Consider the following 23,558-nt stretch of genomic DNA (forward strand, 5'->3'; position numbering starts at 1 on the left):
GAGATACAAAGCAAGAAAATGTGTTGACTTATACTATTTGAGAAACAGAAATGGAAAGCACTGGGCATAAGGAGATATTTAATTAGGTAAGCCTTTTAAAACACACAATAAAGGCAAAGGACTCAAATTAACCATATCCTCCAGTCAACCACAGCTGTCAGAGTGAAAAAATACACCCAACCAAAAACCATGACACTTACTTAACATGCCTCTGTAGTTGAGATCCATGTCCCGACTCTCTGAACGAATTTTAATGGCATCTAGGATGGCATCAGGTGACAGCAATCCAGAAGGTCTTACAACATTCAGTAGTTCTGTTAGACTCATTAGAGGCAAACGTACAGCTTGCATTATTTCAGCATGGTTTTCCTTGGGGTTATGTTTACACCAATTCATCAAAGCCTGGAAAATATCCTTCTCAGGAGCTGCAAATGAGTCCCTCAGTACAATACTTAACAGAGCAGCCTGGAAAAGAAAAACAAACCAACCAAACCAAATGAACAGAATTTTTTCTGTTTGAATTAAAAAAAAAAAAAAAAAGGGGGGGGGTGGGGAATAAAAATGAATAGGTATTTTAACTTGTTATTAAAAATCTTCTCCAAAGGACTGATGATCTAAAACTGTAGCTTGTTCTAGTTAATCAAGCAAGAATTAAAGACTCCATCGTGTAAATAACAAGTAACATAATAAACAAAAAGGAGTCATATTTGAATACTGTGTTCAGTTCTGGGCCACTTGCTGCAAGAAGCACTGAGGTGCTGAAGCATGTCCAAAGAAGAGCGGACAAAGTGATGAAGGGATCTGAACACAGATCTTATGAGGAACACCTTAGGGAACTGGGGATGTTTAGTCTTCAGAAGAGGAGGCTGAGGAAGACCTTATTGCTCCCTGCAACTACTTCAGAGGAGGTCGGAGAGAGGTGAGATTCCATCTCTTCTCACATGCAACAAATGACAGGACGAGAGGAAACAGCCTCAGGTTGTGCCAAGGGAGGTCCTGATTGGATATTAGGAAAAGTTTCTTCACAGCAGGGGTTATCAAGCATTGGAATAGGTTACCCAGGGAGGTGGTAGAGTCACCATCCCTGGAGGTACTTAAAATATGCATGGTGCTCAGGGACATGGTTCAGTAGTATGGTTTCAGCAGTACTCAGGGGATTTGGGATTGCAAGCTCTAGGTGAGTGGTCGGACTCAATGAACTCAAAAGTTTCTTCCAACCTTGGCAGTTCTATGATTCCAGGAAATAATTCAGAATTGAAGTGTTTGGAGATCTATTCAAATCAATTTAATTCCAGTAACCACTTTACATTTACTTTAGAACATAAGACATGATTTGGCAATTTGGTAGGATAGTTCAAAGCATTCCTTTAAACTTAGGCTGGCATAAGAACACTGATGAGAAAAAAAAGAAGTGTGGCTTGGAATCATCTTTATAAACCATTTCTAACTACTTGAGAGTTCCCCCCGCCCTTTTGGTATCAATTCTGAATGAGCAAGTGAAAACTTCAGTGGCTCTTATTCAGGCAGAAGATCCACTGACTGCAAAATGAGAACAAAAAGAATGAAACAGCTTTTTGATTTTCTCTTAGCTAGTAGAAGAATTACGAGTTTGCCTAAGAACAGACAAAATCTCTCATATATACCAGGACTGGCTATGTCAGAAAGGTCTTAAAGTATGTACTTCCTGATGAATAACATTTGCTATCCTCTTCATTGAGAATATGTTCTGAGTTCAGACTTAACAAATAGCACATGGCAGAACCAAGCAGAGACAATAAAGTATTTTTTCTAGTAAGTTAGTCAGCAAAACAGAGTGTCTTGTGCTTCTTCAAGGGAAAAAAAAATCACAGCTTTCCCACTAAAAACATTTCAAAAAAAAGAGTATTTAAACGGATTTTCACTCAGGATCCTCTGTTGCTTCATATGAGCACCATCTGAAAATATTCTGTCGCTATTATGTTGAGCTCAAAGACCACTCCAGAGTAAATGGAAAATTTCAGCATCATAGAACAGCCTGACAAGAGCACAAATATTTATACATCTAACAACTACAAAACCAATGCACAGAAAAACCCACACCACCCCACAACACCACCATGTAATGTAATCTCAGAACATGATGACCATCAGCACTAGAAGGCACAGCAACCTCTAGAATGCTTTAGCTCATGCAACAGGAAACAATCCATCAGTGAGGTAGCCCATATCAAAAACATAACAGAATGGAATATCTTCTGTTATCTTCAGATTTTTATATTCCCTGGGCAGCATTTAGAAGCCAAATTATATTGTTTCAAGAAAAGATTAAAAAAACAAAAAGACAAACTAAGATTAAACTACCTGCTCCCACCTTTGAACACTCCATTTGATGTATTATAATTAGCTACATGACTGGTTAAAATTAAATACCTAAAAAATTCCAAATGAATAACCAGGATTTTCAGTTCAGCTTGGCTTGGACAATTCCAATTGCTCATTTCACTAGTATAAAATTATGCTTGTTAACTAACATATAAACTTGTATTTGGTGTCCTCGTTGGTATTTTATCATGAAGTTGTATACAAATTAAAATAAACATTCCTGGGAGGAAAAGGGAAAGCAAAAGATTTACCTTAGAAAGTGATAGGAAGCCTTCACTGGAGAGCACCTCTTGGGCATTTCTATCCATGAACATACAGCACATACAAGTTAATTTGGGGAGGGAATAAAGACTGGCAACATCAAATGTCATACAGACATTCTGAATATTAAGTATTGTGCAAAGATAGTCAGACGTGGAATCCTCCAGTTCTGGAAACCCATATTTATGTGCTAGGCTTAGAAAGTCTAGGAGAACCTCCTCTTTCTCATCTCGTAGTGTAGCACGACCAGTGTAAATATACTTCAACAGCATGCCAAATGCTTCTGCAGTAGTGTCCTGAAGAGGTATTTCTGCTTCAGGCTGAGATTCTCTCATTCCTCCATATAGCAATGCCCTAAAAAGAAGATAAAATTTGAGAAATTTATATCCTGATAAAAACCAAGTAGAAAGAGAAAGGAATCAATGACCATATACATCAAGAGGAATACAAAGGGCATGTAGTTGAAAACTCAACAAAAGAAAAACTCACATTCTTTGCATGTAAAGTGACAATGGTTGCACAAGAATAATATTCTATTGCATCATGCTTTTACCCTACACAACACACACTCCTTCTCTACTTTGAACAAAAGCCTGCAAGGCAGAAATTGAGGTATCACTCTTGTACCTTACTGCTATTAGTGTGGGGCGGGGGGGGGGAACACAAAGAACAAAATTCAAATGGGTCACCAGCACAACAGAAGCAGATTAGCAAATCTTAAGATTCTTGATCTCTGTTCCTTACTCTAAATCCAGCACACAGCAACTCTGATGAAATCCTGAATCTTGAGAAAAAAAATCCACGTACCCACAATAATTTTTTAAACTATGATAGATTGTTTGAACACAATTTGCATTCACACTTCAGGTTAGTCATTAGCTTAACTCTGCAACAAAATTAGCTATAAAAAGATTACAAGGAAGTTCTATAAATTACATTTAGAGTGAAAAATGCCCAGCTCTTAAAAGAGTTGAAGTAGTATTTTTCCTAGTTTTAAAATATATATTCTAACCTCTATCTGCCAGACCTCTTCAAATACTCAATTCCAATGCATCAAAATTAGACTGAGTATATTCCATAGACGCACGTCATTTATAACCTGAGAAATCAAAACAATTTTACAGCACTTTTCTGTTCTGAAGTTATTTTTCTCTTGAATTTGTGAAACTAGCTTCAAAATCCAATTTAATGAAGGTCAAAAGAATAACATCATGACATGGTATTTATCTTTTTATACTTGGACACAATGATTTGATATGCTGGGAAACATTCACACAGAAAAGGTCACACTCAATGGACAGATGATTATACGCTGAAAAGTTCATAGAGAAACAATGTTTATCTGATCTGCTGATCTGCATGAAAATTTCCTGCAAGCCTGACAAAAAGCTATGCTTCACCTGAAATAATGGCACCTAGCAGCCAGGATCACTCTGTGTGCTGGGAAACGTTTCTTTTCTACAATAAAAGTAACGTCACTGTATTCTTCCCCATTCATTAGTGCGCCGATATGCTCCGACAGAATGTGAACGTGGTCAATCTCACCCACAGCCGTGTAAGGACGAAGTGGGTGGCTGTTACTCATCTTGGAGGGATGGTGATACTGATAGCCTAAAGGGAAAATGGAAACAACCAGGATTATAAAGGGCACAAATATTAAAAAATGGCAAAGACTGAGCTGTAATTACAAAAGCAGAGGCTAGTGTAAGTTACCATATATTACAAGAAAAACGAAACCAAGAGCTTTTCTGTTAAAGTTCATATACGACAGGACTCGACGCAGCTTGCATCAACAATTCCACCTAAGAGAAAATATTTCAGAGAATTCTTTCACCTTCTTGTTCTGTCAACTCTCTTACTTATAAGGGCTTCCAACAAAAAGAATTTAAAACTAAAGAGTTTTAATCAGTTACCATTAGAAAGCAATTTTATCTCAATTAAAATGCACTTAAATTATAAAGAAATTATTCAACCAAGAAGCACTGTCTCAAATGCCAAGCCTCTACTAAAATCAGTGCTAAGTAAAAACATCTGTGTTTTTGCAGAATTCCACTAACTTGCCAGAACTGGGAGAAAATAAACAAGCAGGATAACTCTTACTAAGTAACAGACAAAGTCTGTCAATGAGCAAAGCTTTCCAACATACAATTCCATTTTCTTACCCTTTCTATTCAGCTTTCTTGATGCCTTCTTGTTTCCTCATACACGTAAGAAAAATAACCCACCTAATATCTCAGTCATAGAAAGGAGAAGACCGTCCACTAGTGCACAACACAGAGAAATGCATTAGTCACATCTTTTATGGAATTATTTTGTTACTTCTTAACTCACAAGAGGTTTTAGCTTTGTTTGGGTTGGTTTATTACAGCAACGGATGCTTTCTGTAGTCTGAGAGGCAAGAGCATCCATGGGAGAATCTAGGTCATAAATCCACTTCTATTGTTACACTTCAGTTCACTTTTAACTAGAAAGAGGTCAGGTGTTTCAGATAATAACCATCCATATTTTGAGACACACCTTCTGTGTCACTTTTCCAAAGTGACACTAATCATTTTTCAAAATGGCCACATGCTTAGTGCTGAAGAAAAACAATGTACCACAAGAAGCAGGAAATGATGAGGTCATGCCACACACACATAACTAAACCATTAATATTTCAGGTGAAAGATTCATGACACAAGGGCACTTTTAAGCTACATTTTAAAAGAATTATGAAAAAAATATCCGTTTCCTTTCATTTCTACCTCAAGAGAGAAAAGATAACACACGCAAACAGGGTTAAGTACTTCTGTAATAACTTGAAATGCTTTACCCCAAAATCAAGATACTGTAGAAACTGTGCCAAAGAACTTTAAACTCAGAAAAAGGGATAGAAACATAAAATAATATTTGAGAACAACACAGCATACTAAATTAATAATATAGATCACAGCAAAAATGGGAACAAAACCCCAGCTTTCTTCAGGCAGTCTCTGCTATTTGAATTAGCAGCTACATGCCAGTGTAGGCACTGCTGCACAGTACCAGCAATATTGGCCAAGATAATGGAAGCAGTATAAGCATGAGAATACAGAATATGGTACAGTTATCCTTCTATCTATACAAAACAATTTGTATGATTTTTTTTATAATAATAGACTTCTATTTGTACTGGTTAACTTACAATCAGCTAAGACAACTCCACTCTGACAGATTTATGTAACATGCATTTCCAGTAGCATTTACTTTGTAACAAGCCAGATTAACTAGCAATAGTATTTATCACAATAGAATTATCTGAGACAACACTATAATTGAAATGCCCTCAAAATATAACCTTTTTTTACATCAAATGAGCCAACAAAAGGATGTATCTGTAACTCAGCAGCACATCTCAAGCTTTGATACTCCTTCAAAACTTCTGCATTTTTAATTGCTGTTGCTTATCCTCATTCACAACTTAGCTACATGCAAGTTACATGAACATTATCAAGCAACTCTGTACTCTCTCTTCTGCTAGTTCTGATTTTGATTGGAGAAATTCATGTACAGTGCTTCCTACATGTACAAATACTGGCACATGTTTGGTTTAAAGTCTGTTTTTTATTCCACTCTACTTCATTTGTTTCCTTCATCTACTCCTATATCTAAACAAATAAGAACAGGTACTGTCTGCATAGAATGAGAGACTGTGTAAGTAGTAAAGGGAATGCTATCAACTACTTCCAGTAGCTGTGGATGTTGTAAGCCAATTGGGTGAAAAGCTCAAGGGAAAATTGTTTCAATTTTAGGTTAAATAAAGAAATAAAATGTAAATGCACATTTCCCTCACAAAGATAGGTAGACGCTCTCTAAAGAGGAATCAATGTATAGAAGAGAGTAATGCATGAACTGGGTACGCTTGTTAAGGACTAGATGATGCCAGCCCTTAGGAACATCAAGAGCTTGATCTACAGGCAGCAATGAAAGCAGAAATTTAGAAATTTGTGTGTGTAAACCACAAGACAAATTATTTCAGTGTCTCAAGCTCTCCAAACTGCTGCCACAATGTACTACTCTAAACTGTCAGTTTCAACCAATGTGCTGCTCACAGGGAAAAAGAGACTCAAGAGGTGGTAATAAGCCTGTGGCTGAAGAACCTTTCATACACTTGAATGAATCAAAACTGTTGGAAACTGGCAACTTTCTGAACCTATCTACATGCCTTAAATGTCTTCTGTAGGTAACACTAGTATAGTGAAGAGGCACTTAATCGTTTCCTTACTACTTCACATTTCCAATGCAAGTTTGAGCTTTATTATGGATTTTCCATGTAAAACAGCTCTAGGAGAGCAGTTCTGCCTTCAAACTATAGAAACAAATAATACATGACTTCAGATGTTCCCAGATTGGATTCATTAATGGTATGAACTTGGCCAATCCTGTAGTGATCTCTGTATTTCTTGAGGAAGTAAAAAGCAAAAACTGCTTTAGTTGTGACAAGCTGCTATGAGCTCACAACTTCCCTGTATAGCCAAACATATTTTTCTCGCTGCAACTCAGAGTGTTACTTTTAACAACAACAAAACATAGATGCCGCCAGAAGACTGGCAAAAACCCTTCCTGAAGGTGCCGATGGCATCTTCTGCCATCAAATAACATGACCCCTTTCAGAGAATACAGGTGTTTGCTCTTCCTTGAAGTCAAGGAACACTTAACTAACTACATAATAAAAGGTCAAGCCCTTTACAAGCCTCTTGCCAGCACCATAACCTATTTCCAGAAGGTACTCAGAGCTAATTAACGGCTTCAAGAGTCAGCTGCTGTGACTAAGTTCATGTCACAGAAATAAATATAACAAAACATTATTCTTCATCAGTTTGATGCACCATTAAAATCACGTTGATCTCAATAAGCATTTAAGTTAGAAGGCCTACAAACCATTTCTGTCTAAGACCCCATGAAAAAACAGCACTGTTTCAAAGAGTTGTTTTTATATCAGGCATAGAAAAAGGAATTGTTAATGAATCATTTGGGGAAAAAATATATAAAACAAGTGAAAAATGTTTGCCTAACTGATAACACTATTGAAATTTTAGAAAGAAATGCAAATAAATATACTGTTGCTAGAATTCAAGTTTTTTAATAAGTCTGGATTATAAACACTGAGGAAATAATTACATATCGTTTAAACACTTAATTCCTTCATCATTGAGTTTGTACCTAGCAAGATAATATAGATTTTGTCAGATTTACACAAATGGAATTTCCTTAAATAAAATCCTCTTACACTGCTATTCTATCTAGAAATAGAAACTGGTTCTTAGTTGATTAGAAGAGGTTTGCATAGTTTTTAATTACCTTTTTTTTGTAATTCATTAATCCATAAAATATTTTGCTATACTTCATGTAAATTCCAGCAAAACTTTATTTACTATTTCTACTGTCACTATGACAGTAAGATTAATGTACAAAAATGCCATTGTTTCAAATCATGTGGTTTGTAGTGGATGTAGTGGACATGCACCTCTTTTTCACATGAACATGTTTTGTTCTCATGAGTTCTGGCACAATAAAGTAACATCTCAGGAAACAGGATGTTTTAATTAATATTTCTATACAGAGTATAAGCCAAATAAATACACCATGTCAGAACTCTCACTACAGAAACTCCTTTATACTTCTAAATAATAAGAAAACTGACTGAGAGAAAATTGTAACTGAACGGTGCAAAAATACCAACCATACTTAGTACTCGACAATAAAAGGACTATTAAAGCAGTAGACTATGGAATGTGAAAGATCAAGAAACCAAATTCACAGACTGTTTAACTGTTTACTCCAGTCCCTGTGTTGTGACAAGTTTAAAACAGGTGCTAACTCTGGCTAATAGTAAATAAGCACATCATTAAAATGACAGCACTTTAAAAGTAGCAATAATGTGTCAACTTAAAGCATATGAGAAGTTATACACTGCTAACCTGCAACCACATTCCCATCACTTAAGTGCTATAGTGCTACTTCTGCTGAAACATTCCTCTGAGAGATAAGCAGGAGCAAGTTTAGTTTGGTCCAAAAAACAATATACTAAATACAGTTTATTTATTAACACATGTAAAATAGGTATTAATCAATTCAATACAACCTGACTAAAATGGTACACAAATAAACCACCAAGTTAAAAATCTCAAGAAAATACATTGATCCACTCACCAGTAAAGCTATCTGAAGATCGACAGTGGATGTAGCTTGTAGGCAGATGACTAACTTCCTGAAAATTAGGGTTCTTCGCCATTCTGAACGACAGAGAGATTGAACAGCAAGCTCATAGAAACACTATTCAGCAACATCCAGCTGCACAGCAACAACTGTACCATTTCCTGAAGCAAGATACAAGATAGATACAATCAGAACCTGGCAGTTTGTAGCCTATAGAGAAAGTAAGAGATGCATATTTCTCAGTAAAAATGTGTGTGGAAAGACATTTATAAAAATCTCCTCCATTCTGTGGGAAAGCTTCTAATAATGTTAGAACACAGGATGATTTGTGTTTAAGTGATCATAATTTAATTTTGATCATTCATTTTATTAACCACCACCAAAAAAAAAGGGTAACATATTGCCATTCATTTGTTTGTTACAGCACACAAAATGTTCATCATGAAATTCTTGCACAGCATTAATGTCCCTGAGAACACTGTTTTCCCACACAGGTGTTCTAATTAAACCAGGTCTATACAAACTGTATCACACACATTTTATTCATTACATATCCAAAGTTCTCCTTGCTTAGCTAAAGGCCCTGGGGGGTGGTTGTGTTAGTTTTGGTGGTTCGTTTTTCACAATACTTTGGGCAGTTGCAGATCTTTTACCTGTGTGAACCTTTAATTTTACAAGCAGAAAAAACACAACTGTAGGCTGAAGAAATACAGAAATATCGAGACTTTATTTGTTTAAATACATATGAGTCTCATTCAACAAGTATAAATTATTGTTATTCTTCCCAGTCAACAGGGAAAATAAGCAGTCATTACATTGCTAAATAGATTATATCTATGAACTCTCCCATAAGAGACATTCTAATATTCTTTGAAGTACAAGTTTAAGGAAGGAGAACACAGTCTCATAAAATGAAGTTGAAAACAGGTCTCTTGATTTTGGAGAATAACATGCAGTATGTGAACATTTGCTCCTACAAACACCATATGTTAACAGACTGACTTGTATTATCAAAATACAGTCATAAAGCATTTATAAGAAGTTATTTTTTTCTGAGTGAATAGATCCCAACAGAACAGTACACTCCAAGCACCTGATTTACAGATTTGAAACAGAAGATGCACTCAACACAGCTAGACAGGGAGTAGGCTCAAATTAAAATCGTAAATAAAAAAAAAATAAATAATAATTGACCCTTTGCACAGGGCTTTGAGAGGGATCTGTGTGCTATGCTTTACAAAACAGCACAAGCAAAAAGCACTGCTGAGCAAGCAAAATTACCGGCAGGCTGTTAACAAGTCTGTTTATTTAAAGTCTGATGACAGCTTCATATAAATCAAAAGCAATTTCAATAAATCACAGTAGTGTGCAACTTCCAAGAGAACTACTAAGGCCTCAGAAAAAAAACTGTGAAAATATTGTGCGCACTATTAAAGCACGAAAATACTGAATACTGAACTAATATTATGAGATAAACGAAAAACACTACAACAGGGTCTTACAGAGCGCAAGGGCAGGCACAGAGAAAAGCAGGTGAGGCAAACGCATCACACCCACGGAGGAGAAGGCGGCCGAGGGCGAGCGACCCGCCCAAGGTCGCGACCAGGGAAGCCTGGGCCGCCACCTTCCCAACAGCCGCCTGTCCAAGCCTGAAGGCGCCGGAGCGGCGACTCCCGCCCGCTCAGCCACCCTGTCCCTCGCCTCTGCAGTAAGACGTTTCAGAGGAAATCCCTCCACCGCCTGAAGCACCCAGCTGCTTTCCGGGGGCGGCCTGCGCTCCCGGCGGCGGCGCCGCCTCCACCCGCTCCCGGGTCAGCGTGCCCGAGCCCGGTAGGAGACCGGCGGCAGCACGCCAAGGCGCCGAAAAGCGAAACCCACTATGGGGGAGGCCTCGGGAGCTGCCACTTGCTCGCTACGAACCTCCGTCCCAAGAGGAACGCGGCTGATCACAACCCTCCCCCCGGGACTCACCGGCCCCACCGCCAACAAGGCCTCCACCCCCGGCGCCGTCGCTACGTTACTCGGCGCGCTGACATCAGTTTCCAACAGCAGCCGTCCTCCTGCGTGCTGACGTAGCGAGCGCGCTGCGGAGCGGCGCGGGACCGGTGCTGCTGCCGGCGCGGGCTCGCTTCGGCCTCCGTAGTTCCGTTCGCGCGGCGCCCGGTTTCCTCTTCCGGCCATAGAGCAGAGACGACCTGTAGCAGAGCAGCACCCGCGGGGCCGGGCCGAAGGAGGGCTGTCAGGGGCCCGCTAGGCCTTGGGAGGGCTGGAAGACCGAGCTGCGTGGTCAGTGAGCAGGGCCTGGCGGCCTCCGCAACCCAAAGGAAAACTTTTCTGCCGGGCGTTAAAACGGCGATGTCCCTGGTAGGGCTCCGTGGGACTTCCACGGCTGCACTCTCTTGCCTGCGGGCAACAGCCGGGCCTGACAGCAAGTGCCAGCGTGTGTCAGAACAACGCACTTGTCCAGACGACAGTGACCCTTAAATGCCGAACTTCTGTAAAACAGTAATAGATGTTTAGCTATCCGTGTCGTGCTCGCCGTTTCCTTTAAATGTAACGCTGTGCTCTCCTGTGCTTTGCCAGTCCGTCTGAATCCTGCTTTTCTGAGTAAGAAGAACATCTGCCTATACGCAAGAACATGGAGTTGGCTTTACATGTCCATTAGATTAATTTCCACTGTACTGCATGAAGCTACATTTAGGCCTTCCAAGTGGAAAAGCACTGCAGGCTACTTAATTCAATGCTTTATTTAGCATAAAAGAAGTGTTACCTTGGAAGAAAGGTATTGTTATTGATGAGAACGTTAAATAATTTTGGAAGTTTCCATCTGAAATCTTTTAACATCTGTTGCAGGTTAAAAGAATCATGCTTAGGTTTTTGTTGGATTTCAGAACAAGAGGACACAGTCTCAAACTGTGCCAGGGGAGGTTTAGGCTAGAGGTGAGGAGAAAGTTCTTCACAGTGTTGTTGGCCATTGGAATGTGCTGCCCAGAGAGGTGGTAGACTCACTGTCCCTGGAGGTGTTCAAAAAGGGATTGGATGTGGCACTTGAAGCCATGGTTTAGTAGTCATGAGGTGTTGGGTGACAGGTTGGACCTGATGATCTTTGAGGTCTTTTCCAACCTTACTGATTCTATGATTCTATGAATACTGATTTTAATTAGTATGGCAAGTTGCAGAACTTTTTTTTTGGGAGGGGGAAACACCAAAAAACCCCCAACGAACCAACATTTCACAGTGCTGCTGTGACTAATCTGTAGATGCCAGTGGTTTTTCACTAGTTTCCTCTTTGTTGCGTCACCATTGCATTGTCTACACTTTGTCAAGCACATACAAAAAACCCTCCCACTGTCAGTCTAAGATTAGCAAACTGCTTAGAGTAACTTTTGAGTACTAAGCAGAGAAACTACAGCATAGTCTCCTGTCATTCTCTTCATGTAATTATCCACTGAACTACATATGCACACCCTTGGATTTACTCATCTGATTTATAAACTATCCCAGTTTTAATTACTGGATTCCATAGTACTGGGTCAATAGCTTTTTCAGGCACACCTGCACTCTGAAAAGCAGTGAAACAGGTTGGAATGGAACACTGTATGTCAGTAAAATATGAATCAGCAGGTTACATGTGTATAAAATGTTGAGGTTTTGCCTTGTCAGTTCTTGGTTATTAAGCTTTAGATTACCTATTTGTATTAACTAAAACTTCATTTTAGGCAACTTCACTTGGACTATTGCTAGTCTAAATTTTTCTAATCACAATCTCATGAGATTCTGAAGGGCAAGAAACTGCAATAACCACTTATGCTTCAGCTGAGTTTTACTTTTTTATATAAACTTCCTACTCCAGAACACCAGCAGTAGAAGGAATGTACATGAAAAATTCAGTATGTCAAAAACAACATAAGCTGCAATCAACAGTGCTTTGTCTCACTGTTCATAGTTTTCATGCTTCTTGGCATGAATCCTACTAACTTCCCCTCCCTGCCTTGCCCCCACCTGCTAGGCTAGTCTCAGGCTGGCCTGACACTGCCCTCTCCCCGCAGCCCCTTCTCCTGACATTAGGCCTAGACAGGACTAAGAGGCCTGAAATACTTCCCCACTATTCCCAGATAGAGAGCATCTCCCATGGGAGCAGAGAGGGAAGAAAGAGAAAGAGAATGACTTTGCAAATGAATGTATAGAATGCAGGATTCATGGGTAGAAATCTGCTGTTTCCTGTATTCACCTACTGGGTGGGACACTCCCGATGCTGGTGGTTTTAACTTTCGTAGCAGTCCAGGAAATACCCAGCCTAAACTGCCACAAGGTATCACTGCAGTAACCACTTGTTTTGAGAGGGCAGATCAAAACGTCTGCTAGTAGGAAACTCTTCAGTTACTCTTTTTCATTGATTTACAAATGCGCAACATAGAGTGCATTTAAGTTAAATAGAGCTGCAGACTTCCATTGGAACAAAAAATGATGAGCAAGTTCTTTCTAATGCTGGGAGAGACACAGATCCCTATGAGTTTGCAACTATAAGACCTCTTATCTTGGCTGTCAGTCATCAGCCAGACGCTAGACCAAATTCTTTCCACTGGTCTGATTTATTGCTTCCACAAAGTTTCTTGTTTCAGGCAAGGCTGTGTGTCTGCTCCTTAAAGAGTCTGCCAGCTTGAGGAGGAATTGTGATCACAGGCTCCTGTCATTCTGGGAGATTTTAACCACCCCGACATCTGTTGGAAAACCAACAGGCTACAGGCAATCCAGAAGGCTCCTAGAGTGCCTAGATGACAGCTTCTTGAGGAGATACGTTGTTGGACCTGTTGGTCACAAATGCAAGTGAAATCATCAGGGACATCAAAGCTGAAGGCAGTCTGGACTGCAGTGATCATGTGCTAGTGCAGTCCACTGTCCTAAGGAGCATAAAGCCCACAAGAAGCACGGTGAGGACTCTAAATTTTAAGAAAGCAATCTTCCAGCTCTTCAAGGAGTTAGTAAATGGGGTCCCATCAGAAATGGCCCTCGGACAAGAGAGCTGAACAAAGCTGGTGGATATTTAAGGGCGCTCTAAACAGAGCACAAAAGATCTCAATCCCCATGGGTAATAAATTGGGCAAGGAGGGCAAGAGACCACCATGGTTGAGCTGTGACCTGCTGGTTAAGGGTAAGATGGGGCTACACGTGAAATGTAAAAAGGGACAGGCATCCTGGAAGAGTATAGGGATGTTGTCTTCCTGATTTGGGGGCTATTGGGTGACAAATGGAAGCACAAACCCTGTTGCTGTATAGCAACGAGATTCCAGAAATGCAGAGCACAGAGAATCTCAGAAGTCTTCCCAGAAGTATTTTATTGCTGTGTTGTACAATCCCTAGCATTAGAGGCACAAAGTCCCACTTAGAGAAGTCCTGGAAGCCCTCTGAAGAATGGCTGCAGCAGTCCCCCACAATATCCTGCTCACCAAATTGGAGGACTATGGATCTGATGGGTGGACCTGTGCCATTTAGTATTTTTATCTACAACATAGTGGGATGGAGTGTGCCATCAGCAAGGACTTGGGGGTGCTGATAGATGGATGAGAAACTGAACATGAGCAGGCAGTGTGTACTTGCAGCCTGGCAGCCAATCACATCTTGGGCTGCATCAAAAGATGCAATGCTAGCAGATCTGGAGAAGTGATTCTGTCACTTTGCTCTGCTCTGGTGAAACCTCACCTGGAGTACTGTGTACAGGTCTGGAGCCCTCAATATAGGAAGGACATGGACCTGATGGAGTGGGTCCAGAGGATGTCCAGGAGAATCATCAAGGAGCACGTCTGCTATGAGGACAGGCTGAGGGAATTGGGGTTGTTCCACCTGGAGAAGAGGAGGCTCTGGGGCGACCAAATAGCAGCCTTCCAGTACCTGAAGGAGGGCTGTAAGAAGGATAGGGGGAGCCTGTTTACAAAGGCCTGCAGCGACAGGACAAGGGGCAATGGCTTTAAGCTGGAGAAGAGCAGATATAGATTGGACGTTAGGAACAAGTTCTTTACTATGAGGGTAGTGGGACACTGGAACAGGTTGCCCTTCCCTGGAGATAATAAAGGTGAAGCTCAACAAGGCCCTGGGCAGCCTGGTCCAGTTGGGGATGTCCCTGCTGACTGCAGGGAGGTCAGACTAGCTGACCTTTGAGGTCCCTTCCCGCCTGGACCATTCTATGATTCTACAATGTAAGTAGAACTTTCATAAATACACTACTACTCAAGCCAAAGTTAGTCTGACATTTTATTTTCTAGTATACAAGATAGAGCATAAAGCCTTCAGGATCTTTTGATTTCATGAAAGAAACAAATCTTCTGAAGTTGGCTTTTATTCCTCCTTGTTGAAGCACATCAATAGTAACACAGGATTTTTGTTGTTAGTTTAAATCTAAACAGTGAGAGATGCGTGAATTTCTGCCTCCATATCTTTTGATAGTGTTTAGTGAAATATTAACTTAATGTTCAAGATGAGAATCTGCGTAAGCACTCTTCCACAAAATGCTTGAGTATTCCTAATTGGATAACTGCAGTGGCATCACAGGAAAAAAGAAAAGAAAAAAAATAGAAAGGAATCCGTGTACAGTGAGGTCCCAGGGCATAGTATTAGAGGAGACTCTGAAGATAACTGATTCCTCTGTTACGCAAGAATTTCACAAACACTGCCACAGATTTTCTCCAGGGGACTGAAACCGGACATCTCTTACATAATATATTGTATTAGAACTAAGTGAGAGTCACCATGTGGTTAGGATTCAAAATTTCAATCCAGTAGCCATCAGGATCCTGAACAAAAGCAAGTCCTTTCATTTTACCTATTAGAAAAAAAAATAACAAAAGAACAAAATAAGAGTTAAGATTACAAGGCTAGTTCTTCATGTCCAGTATGAATACTTCACAAGAATACTTTTTCCTCTGCGTAAGAATTAGCTCAAACATAGACAGCTAATTCTGAATACATCCAAGTAAGTTTTTAATTGGCATTAGATCTTCATATGCTAAGTTATCAAGCTTACTCTCAACAATGCTTGTAGCTTAAAGTCACTTGGAAATTCTACCTTTTGTTGCTTAAGTTTTCTGCATATGCCCCTCTGTGTGTTCATCCTTCTAAAAGAGAAATATTATTGTGCTCCAGGATGTTTTTATACTGTCTTTACCAGTATACATTCCCTACCTCCATGACGAAGTTATGTGTTACTGATTTTTGTTTATGACACCCCCCTCCATCCCAATGTGTTTTACATTTTATATCTGCATCACTTCATAAAAGAGAAATCTTAAATCAAAAAATCTGTGTTCAAGTTAAGTTTTCAGCTACACATCTTCTATTTGCTTCAGCTGAGAACACAGTGAGCAAGACAAGAATCACTTAAGTCTCTCCTCAATTAGTTGTTCTTAGAAAGAAATTCCTCTCAAAAGAAATCTGAAAGATCAGTTCCAATACACGTAAACTAAAGCTTCATGCACTGATGTTACTTTTGATCTAAAAAAACCCAACCCACCCCATACAGGCAACAGCCTGGTTTCTGAAGCCAAAAGGGAGATGTATCACGTATTTGTATATAGAATAGGATAAAATTAACCAGGTTGGAAAAGATCATCAGGTCCAACCTATCACCCAACACCATCTAATCAACTAAACCATGGCACCAAGTGCCTTATCCAGTCTCTTCTTAAACACCTCCAGTGATGGTGACTCCTCCACCTCCCTGGGTAGCACATTCCAATGGCTAATCACTCTCTGAAGAACTTCTTCCTAACATCCAGCCTAAACCTCCCCTGGTGCAGCTTGAGACTGTGTCCTCTTGTTCTGTCACAGATTGCCTGGCAGAAGAGACCAACCTCCACCTGGCTACAACCTCCCTTCAGGTAGTTGTAGACAGCAAGAAGGTCTGCCCTGAGCCTCCTCCAGGCTAAGCAACCCCAGCTCCCTCAGCCTCTCCTCATAGGGCCTGTGCTACAAACCCCTCCCCAGCTTTGTTGCCCTTCTCTGGACACCTTCCAGCAACTCAACATCTTTCCTAAACTGAGGGGCCCAGAACTGGACACAGGACTCAAAGGGTGGCCTAACTAGCGCTGAGTACAGGGGCAGAATGACCTCCCTGCTCCTGCTGGCCACACCATGCCTGATGGATATTCCTGACATGCTGCTATTAGGTGTCCATTTTAGAATTCTCATGAGTCTCATGAAAAAGAAACCCACAGAAAAATGCCTCTGATTTCTGCATTTTAGGCTATTTTGACATAGACATTCTTCATGTACTGTCTCAACATTTGAGCTATACATTATGCATTTTTTACTAAAAGGTACACAAGTCAAATATACACTAATGAGGCTACGTCTACAAAACAGTTATAACAGTAACAGCTAGTGGGTAGAACTAGGTGTTATTTATATAAGAAAAGCCAAAAAAGTCAAGAATTGCTCAGTTTCAATGTGTGGGAGTAATTATGGCTTCTTAGTCACCTTATTTTCACACAATAGGGACCAAACAGATATGACGTGTGAACTTGATCTGTATCAAAGTAAATTCTGTAATAACCCTGCACAGTAGTATACATAGTAAACTATGACAGCAAAACAACATACAAATTTTAGTAGAAGTCATTCAACACACAGAAGGCACTTAGCCAGACCAACTAAATATTGTACCAAGACGGATCTATTGTCAGTTTTGTCTGCATGAGAAAGTGCAGGAGTAACTGGTCTAGTGCCTTCTGAGCAATGACAACCACTAGGAACTGTCCAGAAGTATCTGCTACACAGAACACATTAAAAACAAGGAAAAAACTTGACTTGCATTTCTGATCAAGACTTACCATCATCTGGTTTCTTCACAAATTTCACTCCTAGTTCTTCAAACCTCTTACAAGCTTTATAGACATCAGGGACAGCAATTCCAATGTGTCCTGTGCAACAAGGTAAGAGTGAAGAACACTGTTAAGTATTCTTCTGTGTCCTAGGAAAATGTTTGCTCAGCATTTCACCCTTTGCAAAAGTTCCCATGCTATAGTTGCCATAAGATGTGACTGTGTACAAGAAAAATGTCACTTTCCACCCTTTGGAAAAGTTGGATGTTTTATAACACCTTTTCAAATAGAAATTCTGGAGTTAAAAAAATCTCATGTTGCTTAGAAGAGAGTATTACCTAGACCAGGAAAAAAGTATTTCCTTTCTTGAAGCATGCCTACGTAACATGACTTTGCAGCATCAAGCCATTTCAACAGAACAAGGAGTTTATTGCTAATGCTGTATTTGTAGCAACTAATCCTGGCCCTATGCAAGGCCTGACTTTACAAATCCATTTAGAAACTTTAAATGTCATAGAATGGTCTGGGTTGCAAGGGACCTCTGAAGGTCATCTAGCCCAATACCCTCTGCAGTTAGCAGGGGTATGCTCAACTAGACCAGGCTGCCCAGAGCCCTGTTGAACCTCACTTTGAGTATCTCCAGGGATGGGGCCCCAAGCACCTCCCAGGGCAACCTGTTCTAGCATTCCACTACCCTCATAGTAAAGAGCCTGTTCTTAACATCCAATCTAAATCTGCTCTTCTCTAGTTTGAAGCCATTGCCCCTCATCCTGTCACTCTAGGCCTTTGTAAACAGTGTCTCTCCACCCTGCTTGTAGGCCCCCCTCAGGTATTGGAAGGCTGCTACTAGGTGTCCCCGGAGCCTCCTCTTCTCCAGGCTGAACAACCCCAGCACCCTCAGCCTGTCCTCATAGCGGAGGTGCTCCAACCCCCTGATCATTGTCATGGCCCTCCTCTGGACCCACTCCATCAGCTCTGTGTCCTTCCTGTATTGAGGACTCCAGACCTGGACACAGTACTCCAGGTGAGGTCTCACCAGAGCAATGTGGCAGAATCACGTCACTTGATCCACATCTTTTGATACAGCCCAGGATGCAAACGTCAAATGGCTAGATTTGAGTATGAAACTTAGTTCACAAGGCAGTGACCTTTCAAGCACTCAAAACACCAAATCAAGCCACATGAACACTATCTTCAGTGCTACAAACAGGATTTCTAGCTTAAAATGGGTAACAAATGGATTGTAAAATAGAAATCCAAATGTCTTATCAGTCTAAACACCATGATAACCTGATACACAACAGCAATTACTGTCCTTCATTCAGTAGTTACTATTAGCATCTGTTTGCTTGCCAAAGGGTTAGATTATATTGAAAGTATAACTGTGGCTCATTACTCTGAGCCATTTGTTCACTATTTTCACGATCTTTCACAGCATACAAGAAGAGAGACAAAGGACAAGAAGCAAGTTCCCATCTTTCCTAGTGCTAGTATGTTTTCTTCAACCTACTAAAAATGTCTTTTCATCCACAGAAGTTTAAAATACTTTTCTACTAGTTCTCATTTTAATAAAACCCTACAGCATGAACTTACCCAATAACATTTCTTTATATAGAGTTTTTTATATGTTTTTACAGAATGTATATAGATTAAAAAAAACACAAAACCATTTCAAACTCCATTTTTCCCCAATACAGAAGACTTAAAATGGAATCACAATAAACCAAAGCTTACATTTACAAACAAAGACCTACCAAATCCTCGGGGATCTGAATTGCCATTGTGATAAGACTGATTTTCATCATTTTCAGTGCCCCAGTTGCTGTAAGAAATAATTATTAGATGTTGAAGGAAAGTATAAAAAATGAACAAATCCTAAATGTTGTGTCCTCAGAAGGATAAGTTGTTTCTTTGGGGAGGGAGGGAAGAGCTGTTAGCTGAGTTCATTAAACTTGGAAGACATTACCCAGTCATAGATCCTGAAGCTAATCCAGTCATATTCACAGCCCCTCGCTAAAATTCAGGTTCTAGATTTGAATAAAGCAGAGACACTTCTGTCTCACTTAGATTAGACAGAAGGTTGCACTGCATGAGTCAGTTTATCTACCCATCTCTGGGGAGCAAACAGTGAGGGTAGCAGGTCCTGAAGATAAGCCAGATAGTGAAGATGTCAGGAGATTCTTTCTGCACAATCATAGTATCAGTAAGGTTGGAAAATACCTCAAAAATCAAGTCCAACCTATCACCCAATTACAGTGACGAGTAGCATTAAGGAAATACCTTGTTTTCATGAGTTGTATGTTTTTGACATAATACCTCTTCTTGATTAGAATCATAGAACCCTAGAATCATAAAATATTGGAGGTTGGAAGGGACCTCCAGATAATCATCAAGTCAAACCCCCCTGCCAAAGCAGAATCACCTAGGATAGCCCACACAGGAACGCATGCAGGCAGGTTTTGAAAGTCTCCAGTGAAGGAGACTCCACAACCTTTCTGGGCAGCCATTAGATTCCAAAAGCAACAGTTATCCATTATTAGGATACTCTGGGGTTCCAAAGACAGTTTTAACCATGCTGGGTGACTTACCTACCCCAGATGGCACACACACTGAAAATATAGCAAGCTTTACTTCATATTTATGTACCACTGCTCACCTAGAAGTTTCAAAGAGCTCTAAAGAGAGAAAGATTAAATTTGCCAAGTATCTGAGATCACAGCTGTCACAGTGAAGATGTTTCCACAGTAATTATTAAACTTTCTATTCAATCCAACACGATTCCTACTCATCTACTCCTGTTTAATTACTGTTACCCAAATGTCATCTCTCGTTGCCTGTATCAGGAACAGTGTGGCCAGCAGGAACAGGGAGGTCATTGTGCCCCTGTACTCAGCACTGGTTAGGCCACACCTTGAGTCCTGTGTCCAGTTCTGGGCCCCTCAGTTTAGGAAAGATGTTGAGTTGCTGGGAACGTGTCCAGAGAAGGGCAACAAAGCTGGGGAGCGGTCTGGAGCACAAGTCCTGTGAGGGGAGGCTGAGGGAGCTGGGGTTGCTTAGCCTGGAGGAGGCTCAGGGCAGACCTTCTTGCTGTCTACAACTACCTGAAGGAAGGTTGTAGACAGGCATGGGGCTGGTCTCTTCTGCCAGGCAATCTGTGACAGAACAAGAGGACACAGTCTCAAGCTGTGCCAGGGGAGGTTTAGGCTGGATGTTAGGAAGAAGTTCTTCACAGAAAGAGCGGTTGGCCATTGGAATGGGCTGCCCAGCGAGGTGGAGGAATCACCATTACTGGGGGTGTTTAGCAAGAGACTGGATGGGGTGCTTGTTGCCATGGTTTAGTTGATTAGATGGTGTTGGATGGTAGGTTGGACTCGATGATCTCGAACGTCTTTTCCAACCTGGTTAATTCTATTCTATTATGCTAATACTTACTGTGTCAGTTCAAGAGTAGCTTTTCTGGAGAAGGTCCAAGCTGTTCTCTCAGTTTTATCTTTTGGAATATCATTTTTATCTTCATACCCCAGGAAGTAGAGCGAGAACTTCATAGTAGGAAAGTCAAATTTTTGAAGCAGTCTAAAAGACAACATTTATTTTGAAAGAGTAACTGAAAAATGTAATCAGGTAGTTTGCAAATAAACCAAGATGCTTCCCCACAGAAAGAAATATTTAAAAACAGGATTAAAAATCAAACATACTTGAGATGAAATGCGCTTTTACAATATCAATAGCTATGTATAATGATAAAACCATTTCAGACGTGACAATCAACTGAAAAAAATACTTGAGCATTTTTTGTAGGGTGTTTAATGAGAACAAGTAGGCATGCAAACTAATCAGTTTTATTTTTCAGCTAGTGAGGTATTTCATTTTTGTGTTCTCTTCACCTAAAGTGGAAGCAATTTATTTCATTTCAGTATGGACTCATGGCATTTAAAATTTTGGTTTGAAATAACTCATTAAAAATGTCAAGAATGCGCACAGAGCCTTAGCATAAACACATGAAGCTGCTACAGGGCATCTGCCTTCCAACAGCGCTCCCCAAAAAACTGAGTTTGGAGCTTATCATGACCAGATGTGGTCATGAACTACCTCCGAGATAAACTTAAGATTTGTAACAACTCCTGATTATAACCGCAGCCAGAAAAGTTACAGTAAGCTACAGGCTCAGCAAGCTGATCACTGATAGTTAATGACCTCTGTAGGAAAACAAATTTCTAGTCAAGGCAAATATTAGTTCATTGGCAGCTTAGGCATCAGCTGTGCTATGGGAGTTCTCAAGAGACTGCCAGACTGTCGAACTGGGCAACAGCTGATGGGCCAGCATTGTTTATTTTGTTAGACCAATTACTGTAATTACATCAAAACACCTTTCAGAAGAATAGTAGGGGGGGGGGATGGTATTTTGGCATACAACTTTTACTCACGTCATTCCAAGAACTCTTGTATAAAAATCCAGAGACTTCTTAGGATCCTTTACTCTTAACATTGTTTGCTGAAACATAAAGTCCTGAAGGGAAAAATAGATTCATTGTTTATACATCGACCCGGTTTTAATTATGGGTATTAACAAAGATGCCAATTAATAACGGATCTAAAACTAGCAGGCTTAGAAGTACCAAATAGAGTACCATTAAGTATAAATATTTATTTACATATTAAGTGTAAATAAAACGTTTTCTCCTGATCCTACATATACAGGTTTGTGTTAAATGAATGTCTTTGCAACCTAATGATTAAAACGTAAACAAAGCACCACTATTATCATTAATATATTATCACTGGTATCAAAAAAGGAGTATCATTCGCATCCGTATTCTTTTACAGAACTATACAGCCCATGAACCACCATGCATGCAAGAAGAGCAAGCAAGTGTACGTTTGAAATCGGACCTCACTGCAGATACTGAAATGAAATAAAGCTAAATGCCTGAATTCATTATGTCGAACAACTTCAGCGCAATTACACCGTTCTTTTACTAAAACTTAAGAATGTTTGTGGTGTTTCAGGGAATTTCTTTTGCCACTCTGATACGAGGTGGCTGAGAACTTTCCGCAGCACCCTTTTACCTCGCTGCCGAGCGCAGAGCGGACGCTCGCACTCCGGCCGACGCACTAGCGGAGGCAACCACCCGCCCGAACACCGGCCGGCGCGGCCGCAGGGCAGTACCGGATGGCGGCTCACAACTGCCGGCGCAGCGCATTCGCCCGGTACCACGACCGTGAAATCGAGCCCTGCTAGCCGACGCCGTGACGGTCTCGCCACATAAGGCGCACCCTAGGCGTCTGGCAATCCGCGGCTATCCCTCTCGCTCCTCCACTTGGGGATCCTTCCCGGCCCCATACCGCCGCCCATGCACTGCACGTCCGCCCGTCAAAGAGCGCGGCGGAGGGGCACGGGCGCTGCTGCAGACCCTCTCGGCGCCGGTAACCCCGGGACGCCGTCGTCACCCCCATCTACCCCACCTTCGTGCTGGCATCCGGCTCCGAGCAGGCGCCGTAGGCTGCCTCGTCGCTGAGGCCGCTGAGCTGTGCCCCTTCCGCCATGTCGAGAGAGGACGAACCACCGGAGGGGGCTGCGGCGGCAGCCGCGGAGAGGTGGTCCTCCGCTTCGCCCCGCCCCGGGGGCGTACCTCCAGCTATGCTGCCGCAGAGGGGAGACGAGGGCAGGGTGGAGTGAAGAAGTTCGGTCCCGTAAGCATTCGCGGGAAGGAGCAATCAGTCTGTGGAGTTGATTAGATGTAGCGTAAAATGAAACCACGGACCTTGACGTGACCATTCGTCCCACTAGCTGTCGCTCACAGATCCCGAGAGTACCATCCAAACGCCCAGGCAGATGTAGAGACCTTACTATACCCATCTCCAGTGGCATGTGTTGTTTTTTTGTTTGTTGGGGTTTTGTTTGTTTGTTTGTTTGTTTGTTTTTTAAACCCTTCCAAGTGGCGAGAT

General features: G+C 41.0%; 2 protein-coding genes across 4 annotated transcripts in view; both read right to left on the reverse strand.

The window, feature by feature from the left end:
- The window catches only part of BTBD9 (BTB domain containing 9), a 128,537-nt gene extending 117,707 nt beyond the window's left edge, over positions 1 to 10,830 (reverse strand). For 2 of the 3 annotated variants that reach the window (XM_054162419.1, XM_054162416.1), the window contains exons 1-5: positions 10,771 to 10,830; positions 8,794 to 8,960; positions 4,023 to 4,233; positions 2,613 to 2,976; positions 201 to 465 (exon numbers count right to left, since the gene is read on the reverse strand). In XM_054162419.1, the coding sequence (XP_054018394.1) occupies positions 201 to 465; positions 2,613 to 2,976; positions 4,023 to 4,233; positions 8,794 to 8,875 (922 nt within the window). In that variant the 5' untranslated portion in view covers positions 8,876 to 8,960; positions 10,771 to 10,830. Of the gene's footprint in view, positions 1 to 200; positions 466 to 2,612; positions 2,977 to 4,022; positions 4,234 to 8,793; positions 9,005 to 10,770 lie in introns of those variants that run through there. The other variant, XM_054162417.1, reaches the window with a different exon arrangement.
- Positions 10,831 to 15,024: 4,194 nt separating this feature from the next.
- On the reverse strand, positions 15,025 to 23,210 carry GLO1 (glyoxalase I). The gene is made up of 6 exons (XM_009899554.2): positions 23,076 to 23,210; positions 22,037 to 22,119; positions 21,045 to 21,185; positions 19,367 to 19,434; positions 17,622 to 17,711; positions 15,025 to 15,616 (listed from the first exon to the last, which is right to left on the reverse strand). Exons 1-6 carry the CDS (start codon positions 23,154 to 23,156, stop codon positions 15,528 to 15,530), a joined length of 552 nt encoding a protein of 183 aa, XP_009897856.1. The 5' UTR covers positions 23,157 to 23,210; the 3' UTR covers positions 15,025 to 15,527.
- Between the last annotated feature and the right edge of the window lie 348 nt (positions 23,211 to 23,558).

Source organism: Dryobates pubescens, chromosome 6 (genome assembly GCF_014839835.1).
Source record: "Dryobates pubescens isolate bDryPub1 chromosome 6, bDryPub1.pri, whole genome shotgun sequence".
Taxonomy (NCBI): Eukaryota; Metazoa; Chordata; class Aves; order Piciformes; family Picidae; genus Dryobates; species Dryobates pubescens.